Genomic DNA, 9426 nt, shown 5'->3' with positions numbered 1-9426 from the left:
CTAACTTTTTTTTTTTACAAGTTCTTTAATACTTCACAGTGTCCAGTAGGGGGCACAAGAGAGCCGTGTGGTGAGTCGGTGTCCCGTGTTTTCCTCATTCCCCCTCCATCATTTTACGGAGGCGGCGAGCGCGACATGTGTCGAATAAAAAAAGTGCGCCTCGCTTCCATGTGAGCGCTCACTACTCTCCTTTCCCGGCGCTCGCGCACGCGCGGACGTCTATGTGCGTGTGTTTGCGCGCGCGTGTGTGTATGTATGTGTGTGTGTGTGCGTACTAGCCCGCCCCCGCGCGTGTGTGTTGTGTGCGCGTGTGTATGTTGTTATTATTATCCTCCCGCCTGCCCGCGCCTCTCCTCTCCGCTCCGCTCCGCTTGTCTCCGGCGCGCTCGGCTCAGAATGGCCAGATTCACGCAGAGTGAAGTGAGGCGGCAGCAGCATCAGCAGCAGCAGCAGCAGACTCCCCCGCAGCCCGCCCACGCCAGCGCGCTCCTCGGCGCGTCACCCGCACCACTGTCAGCAGCCCCGAGCCCGCAGCACGCGCACCTCGCGCTCCCCAAGCCCATGAGCGGCCCCGAGTCCGGCTCCGTGATCCACGCCGACGGCGGCGCCATGAAGGACCAGGACGCCATCAAGCTCTTCGTGGGCCAAATACCACGCAACCTCGAGGAGAAGGACCTCAAACCGTTGTTCGAACAGTTCGGCAAGATCCACGAGCTCACCGTGCTGAAGGACCGCTACACCGGCATGCACAAAGGTAACGCGCTTTAACTGTTTCGGGGCGCACTCATGGACAGAATGTGCTCGCGGTTGTTTATGATCCCAGCGTTGTGGTCTTGCTTAGTTATTTCTCTCCACTTACCAGCTTTCCATCCACTAATAATCGTCTGTGTTTGCCAGTGTTTTGGCATCAATTCCGCAATTCTGTCATTTTCAGATCCTCCACGATTTCCAAACAATAACCTGAATCATAAACAACAAAGACAAACATTTGTTGATGACAAACAACACGCCATTCACAATTACGCGTCTTCGTGCGCCAACAGACTGTTTTTGTTTGCTTGTTTTTATTCTGTAAAAGAAAACAACGTGTCACGAAATAACCCACAGCAGGTGGACATGCGTGCATGCTGGGGTCACTCCCACTTGTTTATTGCACGATTTTTGCTCGCGCTTGCAGAAGTAGGGCATCCTGGAAAAAAAAAACAAAAAAACGGCGCGCGCGCGTGTGTTGCGCGTGAATAATGTTAATGTTAACGCTGACCCTATGTTATTAACCCATGCCTTCCAGTATATTGATAGTAAACCCGTTATGCCAGATGCTTAAATATTGACATGCATTATTTGAACAGCAAGAGAAAAAGCTATTTAGGTCTATTTGGACAGCTCGCAGCTTGCAAAAACAAACAACAAAAACTAGAGGATCAACAACCATTTATTTATTTGCATATCGGCATATTGATATGTTTTTTTTTTTTTAAAAAGCCAATGTCGAAGTGACGATTTACGCACGATAATATTGCGCAGCTCTAATTCCCGGCGCGGCGCGTCAGTGCACGCGCGCAGCATTTTCCGTTTGATTTGCGAACAGCGCTGATCGGGACAAATAAAGTTCATGCTCATTAAAGCTTTTCCAAAAAGTTTCTTTTTCTTTTGCTCCTTGCTCTTATTCAGCACGTGACCAACTGTATTCTTTTTACTCTTTTTATTAACGGAAGTAGAATATAAACGCATGTGCTTACACGCAGTTGATTTAAGTCTGCTCAGAGAGATTATTGGGCTTTTTGTTGATGCATGTTTCAGTTAAAATGCTTGTAAAACGTCGTGGTCACGTGGTGCTTTTAAAAAATATATACCAAACAGCATGCTTTCTCTGACTTATTTTCTGTAAAGCTCAGCTGTGCACCTTTCTGCCCCTTGAGACATATACCATCTCTCAGTTAGTTATAACTATGATAAATCGCTTTCTCTCTCTCTCTCTCTCTCTCTCTCAGACACACACACACACACACACTACCTGTAGTAGAATGAATCAGTGCAGGATGCTTGGTTCTTTCTCTCTTTCTGTCTCTATCACACACACACACACACAGACACACACACACAAAGTTTATACCTGTAGTAGACCTAGTCTGAATCAGTGCAGTATGCTTGGTTCTTTCAGCACACACACACACACACACACACAGTGCAGTATGCTTGGTTCTTTCAGCACACACACACACACACACAGTGCAGTATGCTTGGTTCTTTCATCACACAAACACACACACACACAGTGCAGTATGCTTGGTTCTTTCATCACACACACACACACACGCACAAACCGCTGCTTCATGCCGTCTCAGGGCTTAATTGTTACATTAGTGTTCAACTAACATTGATTTACAATTTTGGGACGGCATGTTACAGAACACAAAATCAATAGAATAGTAGTGAGACCGGGTTAGTTACAGAGCATGATACTGTGTGTGTGTGTGTGTGTGAGGGACAGAGACAGAAACTGGGCGGCACACTGTAGAGACAACTCTTAATTTAATATGTAAGGAAATCCTTTTATAGCACATCACTGCTGTATTCTCTCCAGTCCGACTGGTCAGAAGGTGCTGATTAACACGCTGCTGTTAATGCGCTGTTTTTCGAAATACTAGATTGTTTCCATAGCAACAACTCATTCACAGAGACTGGTATGGTAGACGCTCCACACAGGTTAATCATAACCAGATTTTCAAACTGCGTTGTTATTTAACAATAACTATAAAAAAACAGCCTCTAATAATAGACATGGTAAAGTTTTCAGTGAGGAAACGTTAACTTCATGAGAGAGAGGTGAGCGATGAAGCGACGGTTTATGGCTGCTGGAACACAAAAGATAACGGGAATCGTCTTGTTTTATGGACATATCATTATGATGTTAAATATAACTGCAAATGGATCAGAAAGTACCGCATGTCATTTCTTAACCCACGAAACAACGTAAATGTTTGCCGCTGATAATTCTGTAACTCTGCTGTCTCATTTTCTCATGCATTTCCATACACACACACAAACACATGCAGACAGAAAAGCAAGGACATTCACACACACACACACACACACACACACTCCGATGCTTTGTTTGACAGCTAATCAACTGCTGGTGCATCTGAATATGAAAAAATACACATTTTCCATCAGCACAAAAACGTGCATGATCGGTCAGGGCTTCATGGTCAGGGTTTTTACTGCCGCTGATATTCTCATGCTACTAATCACCTGTTGCTTTTATTTCTTCCTTCCTGCAGCCGCAGTGCGAATCGAAAGACAGAGATTTCATAGAGCGAAGATAAATGCTGCAAAAAATGGTTTCATTTTCTCTGAAATTACTGTTTAAATGTAGGAAATAATGGTCCGAATACACGTCAGTGTCCATTCAGAAAAGATGTTATTTTATGTATAGCACTTTAAACAATGAGCAAAAAAACGGCTTTACAGGGATATAAAACTGCAATAAAACTTCACTAATGATTCAAATTTCAATGTAGATTTATCTCTAATGAGCATCCCAGAGGTGAGGGGAAAACTCTCGATGATATGAGGAAGAAACCCGTGAGAGGAGCCAGACTCTAAAGGGAACCTCGTCCTCATCTGGGTGACACCAGAGAGCGTGATTATATAAAACATTTCCTTTCTGTAACTGTACGCTTTGTGTCAAATCGGATCTGATAATTATTCAAGCCTGTATCAGTCTAATGCCAATATTCCGGATTGGAATCCTACTAAAAGTGATTAATGTGGCTGTGGACAATCCATATTGAACACTTGAATAATTGTGTATGGTTTCACAAAGCCACTGTTGCCAGAAGTAAAGAGTATTAGTTTTGTGCATGAAGGGAAACGGAGAATGATGAATAGGTGTAGAATAAGTGGCAAATTCCTGCTGAAAAGCGCCGCCTAAAGCGGCACAGCAGCTATTCCCTGTTTCTCCATGCCCGATTTACTTTTCACTATGATTTAACCATAAGTCATCATTCGCTCTTGGTCTGGATTACACTCACTCTATCTTTTTCTCTCCCTCAACTCCCCTGTTCTTCTCTCACCAAAATGCTTACGAGCGTTTGACTTGGGAAGGAGGTCATTTCCAACACGCTGTCTCCGTATCCGAAAGCATCTCTCTTCAATCCATCATTCAGTTTTGCATTAACAACGTTCTGGGTTCAGGTACTGGTCGAGGACGGGAGCGTCCATCATCCCGGAGTAATCGTGTGCTCAGGGATTCAAAGAGCTGCTTCTAAATATTGTAATAAGCAACAGGATTCTCTCGTGAAAGATGAAACGCATCAGCGAGACGTGACAAGAGCTTGCGCCTATTCACACAAGTGTTCACATGCAAGAATACACTGGGCCAGGCTAAAATTTATTATGCATTAGATTTTCATTTCATTTCATTTCATTCACATGTATTAGATGCTGGGAGGCCACTACAGTGTGTTCTGGTGTGGAAAGGAGCTGCAGAAACAGCAGCATGTATTCACTTCGAATAGAGATGACAGGCCAACTAAAAGAGGCATAACCAGTGTCTCTGTCAGTTTCAGGAGGCGTGGCTTTCTCTGTCAGATCCAGGGAATGAGACCTGTCCTCTGTCCCAGTCAGTCTAGTAGAGATGTATTGTCTCCTGACCATGAGTCACTATAAGTCCTAAAGAAAGAATGAATGGTTGTTATAAGTCATACCCAGTGAAGGCATGGCCTCTATGCCTGTCAGGCCCAAAGAAGGAGGTGTGGCCTCTGTTCCTGAGTCCTAAATGAAGAAGGCGTAGTCTCTGTGATTGTCAAATTCAGTGAAGGAGGAATAACCTTTGTGCTTAACAGTCTAAGTAAAGGAGGCATGTCTAGTGTGCCTGTCAGGCATGTTGAAAGAAGTGTGGCCTGTGAGTCCTAGGTGAGGAGAAATGTCTTTTGTGCTTGTCAGTCTCAGTGAAGGAGACATGTCCTATGTAGCTGTCAGTCTCAGTGAAGAAGAAATGTCCTCCGGGCATGTCAGTCTCAGTGGAGGAGACATGTCCTCTGTGCCTGTCGGTCTCAATGAAAGGAGACGTGTCCTCTGTGCCTGTCAGTCTTAGTGGAAGAGACATGTCCTCCATGCCTGTCAGTCTCAGGAGAGAAGAAATGTCCTCCGTGTCTGTCTCAGTGGAGGACACATATCCTCTGTGCTTGTCAGTCTCAGTGGAGGAGACATGTCCTCTGTGTCTGTCTCAGTGGAGGACACATATCATCTGTGCTTGTCAGTCTCTGTGGAGAAATCACGTCCTCTATGCATGTCAGTCTCAGTGGAGGAGACATGTCCTCTGTGTCTATCCATCTCAGTAAAAAAGACATGTCCTCTGTGCCTGTCAGTCTCAGTAGAGAAGACATGTCCTCTGTGCATGTCAGTCTCAGTGAAGAAGACATTTCCTCTGTGCTTGTCAGTCTCAGTGGAGGAAACATGTCCTTTGTGCCCGTCAGTCTAAGTGAAAGGAGACGTGTCCTTAACGTCTGTCAGTCTCAGTGGAGGACACATATCCTACGTGCTTGTCAGTCTCAGTGGAGAAAACATGTCCTCTTTGCCTGTCAGTCTCAGTGGAGGAGACATGTCCTCTGTGTCTATCCATCTCAGTGGAGGAAACATGTCCTCTGTGCCTGTCAGTCTCAATGAAAGGAGACATGTCCTCTGTGCCTGTCAGTCTCAGTGAAGGAGACATGGCAACAGTGCCTGCCAGAATCAGTGAAAGAAGAGTGTCATCTGTGTCATGAATCCCTTTAAAAGAGACATATCCTCTGTGCCTGTCAGTCTCAGTGGAGTAGACATGTCCTCTGTACCTGTCATTCTCATTGGACCTTTATCCATATATGTCCTACAGAAAGTCTATTACTTTTACCTCCAGTGATGGCATGGCTTCAGAGCTGTAAGTGTCAGTGGAGAATGCATGACTTCTCTGATAGTCAGACCCATTGAAGTAGGTGTGGTCTCTGTACCTGTCTGTCCAATGCAAAGAAGACATGTCCTGTGTGCCTGTCAGTATAAGTGGAGAGAAAATGTCTGTCATTCCCTGCAAAGAATGCATGGCCTTTCTGCCTATAAGTCCTAAAGAAACAAGGCATGTCTTCTATTTTTGTGGCCTCTGAACCTGTCTGAAGCCCTGTAGTGAAGGCGTGGTCAGTTCTGTACCTGTCAGTCTTAGTTAGTAATGCGTGGACTGTGTGGTTACAGTAAGTCAAATTGAAGGAGGCATGGCTTCTTTGCTGGTCAGTCCTATTGAAAGAAACATGGACATTGTGTACAGGATGGTCAGTTACAGTGAATGATGTTTGGCCTACATACCTGCCAGTTCCACAGAAGGAGGCGTGGCCTCCCATTCCAGACAACCAGCCATTTTTTCTTTGTTAAAAGAAAAACAGATGCATTTTTAAAAAAAATATCAGTCTGTGTTTCTAGGAAACTCATTTGAACAAAAAAGCGTTCTAAATAAAATATTCTAGTCATCAAAATCTGAAGCGCTCTTTGTAATGTAATGTATTGATTTATGGCTACTGGATGTTTTCTTGCAAGCTGTGTCAAAAACAAAGTAAAATGAACATCAGACTGTTTGCATAATGCTGAATTACATCCTATTGCATCATACTGCGTCGCGTCACGTCGAATTGAATCGGTTGGCTGTTCCAGATTTATCTTTCATACATCAGATTGATTATTATGTATCAAATTGTGCATCGTATCGTCTGAGAAGCGTAGATACACACCATCAGTGATAAATGTTATGCGTTTTATTGGTTTTGAAAATCTCCGTTGTGGCTGCGCTGAAATCAGCCTGCTGTTTGCAGTGAATCGAAAATGGAATCTGTCAGGCTTCATCTTCAGTGTGTGTGTGTGTGTGTGTGTGTGTCTACGCATTCAACAAACCTCACAGCCGGAAATAAAGCTTCTTCCTCATGTGTTGCTGGTTTTGCTTCTTAAATGTGACCTCTAATGAAAGGAAAAGAGCCAGTTGCCTAAATATCCAAATAACCCTTAAAGGATTTTAATTTTCATTGAAGGCCAGCGATCATGTTAAATAAACGCCTGAGTAACACCAATGAAACTTTTTCAAACAACCTGATAGGGCTTTATAAATGAGTTTAAATGAATAGGTTTCTGGAGAAGAAAAGGCTTTTCTACTCTTGACAAACTCTAATGGATTTCATTTACATGTAAATTCGGGTCTTCAAATTTGTAACCCGATTTTCTTCCAATTTAGTCGTTTGCAAATTTCCACTTCATTATCTAGGTCTCCTCCTATTGCATAACAGCTGCTAGTGCCGGACAATCGGGGCTCGGACGTGGTTCCTTAGACCCACGTGACGTGAAATATCTGTGTGTGTTTTGAACTGCTAATCATTCAGGGTTATTGTGAGGAAGAGAACACTTGGTGCCATTATTTGTATACATTTCCAAGCAAATGTCTGTGATTGGCTATAAGTAGAACGGCTAGTTAGGACATACCTAATACATAAATGACATCTGCACATGCTACATAAAGAAGGAAACTCCTAACATTCACCTCACATGGTTTGCATGGGTTTGGAAATGACCACTGAATGTTGAGTAACAAATATGGCAGTACTGCATGTGGTGCTATTACAATTACATTACAGTTACAGGTAAAAAAAAAAAAAGATTGATGCTCCATCTGGCTTGCCTTGTTTGTGTCGACCAATCAAAAGCTTGGGCGTGTCCTCAAAGTTTGCCTAGCTGTCATGTGCCTGACACGGCTAAAGATGGTAAAACGTTGTCTCTGCGTGAAGCACACTGAGGCTTTTACGCTCTGTTGGATTATAGCGTTGATATTCTAATTATAGCATGAATCTTACCATTTTATTTATATTTTGCTCTTGAGTAAAGGCCAAGGCCTTTTAAAATAAGGTTTTCAAAAGTACAATTTTTAAAAAATTCTTTTTTACAATCTACTAAGATATATATGTATATATATACACTACCAGTCAAAAGTTTGGACACACCTTTTAATTCAATGTTTTTTGTTTAGGGATTTATTTTCTACATTCTAGAACAATACTGGAGATTTCAAAACTATGAAATAACACACATGGACTTAAGTAATCCACATGTAATGACAATAAAAACAACAGTCAGTTGTTATTTTAAGACACGAAGGTCAGGTGTTCTGGAATAGTTCTTGTAAGAACAGTATTGTCAAGTGCATTTGCAAAACCCATCAAGCACCATGATGAAACTGGCTCACATGAAGACCATCCCAGGAAAGCAAGACCAAAACTTACCTCTGCTGCAGAGGAGAAGTTCATTTAGAGTCACCAGCCTCAGAAATCACCAATTAACAGCACCTCAGATTAGAGGCGTTATGAAGGCTTTACAGAGCATCAGTAGCAGACATATCTCAATATCAACTGTTCAAAGGAGATTATTGTGGATTTCGGCCGCCTTCAGCATTGTTTTACAATGTAGAAAGAAATAAACATCAGGAAAGACCATGGGATTAGAAGATGTGTCCAAACGTTTGACTGGTAGTGTATATATATATATATATATATATATATATATATACGTGAAGCAAATTCATAACCCTGAAATATTTATTACGCCAACAAACAGAAGATCAGACCTGAGTCTGGTGAAGCGATCTTTTATGAATTTCCCAATGGGACTTTAAGCTAGACTATGAATAGACACCTTAATGCTGCTTGTACTACATTAGAATATATGAAACCATTTGTTAGAAGGAAGGTAAAGCAAACCATAAATTACGCCTTTGTGGCCTCTCTCTCTCTCTCTCTCTTTTTATTTCTTTATTGTTATTAGTTCATCATTCCACCACGGGAAAACTGTGATGCTGTACTTCATTACTGTGTAACGAGTCCGGCTAATTTATGGCGCAGAACGTTATTATTGCTTATGATAATAATCAATTACATAGTTTTGTTTTTAAAGGTTTCTGTTGTAGTAACGATAATCATCGTTATAATCGTCGTCATCGTTTTCATTGTTGTTTTATATTGAAGGACTTCTAAGCAATGTGACTACGCAAAAGTTTCCACTTTTATAGACTTTCAGGGACTTAAAATCATCCAATATTTAAATGAATACTGAATAAAGAACCGACTGATGCGAAGCTCTTAGTTAATGCAGTTCAGGTCAAAAAGACACTCGCTTCCTCCTGGGACATCGAAAGTGCAGCTAATCAGAAAGCACGAGCGAGCTATATCGCACTGTGTTTTGTTGTTAAAAGCTGTAATCCCTGAAAAACCGAAAAACGGTAGGTGAAAGTGATAAATGAGAAACACCGAGCCGTATTTGCATTAGGATTCATATTTATGTCGGCGCTGCTTGTGTTCTTCAGGATCAGTATTTGAAAGGTACGCTTTAAGCATAATAACATCATGTACGTGAGGTCATTTCAGT

The 9426-nt window shown here is 42.4% G+C and overlaps 1 protein-coding gene across 1 annotated transcript in view; it reads left to right on the top strand.

Annotated features, from left to right (window-relative positions):
• The first annotated feature begins 187 nt into the window (after nt 1–187).
• LOC131371085 (CUGBP Elav-like family member 5) overlaps nt 188–9426 on the top strand; it is a 198142-nt gene continuing 188903 nt past the window's right edge. Inside the window, exon 1 of the mRNA XM_058418839.1 lies at nt 188–754. Coding sequence (XP_058274822.1) covers nt 256–754 — 499 coding nt within the window. The 5' untranslated portion in view covers nt 188–255. The remainder of the gene's footprint in view (nt 755–9426) is intronic.

The sequence above is a fragment of the Hemibagrus wyckioides genome, linkage group LG20, assembly GCF_019097595.1.
Source record: "Hemibagrus wyckioides isolate EC202008001 linkage group LG20, SWU_Hwy_1.0, whole genome shotgun sequence".
NCBI classification, from domain to species: domain Eukaryota; kingdom Metazoa; phylum Chordata; class Actinopteri; order Siluriformes; family Bagridae; genus Hemibagrus; species Hemibagrus wyckioides.
The sequence above is the reverse complement of the archived record's forward strand: the minus strand, read 5'-3'. Positions and strand labels throughout refer to the sequence as shown.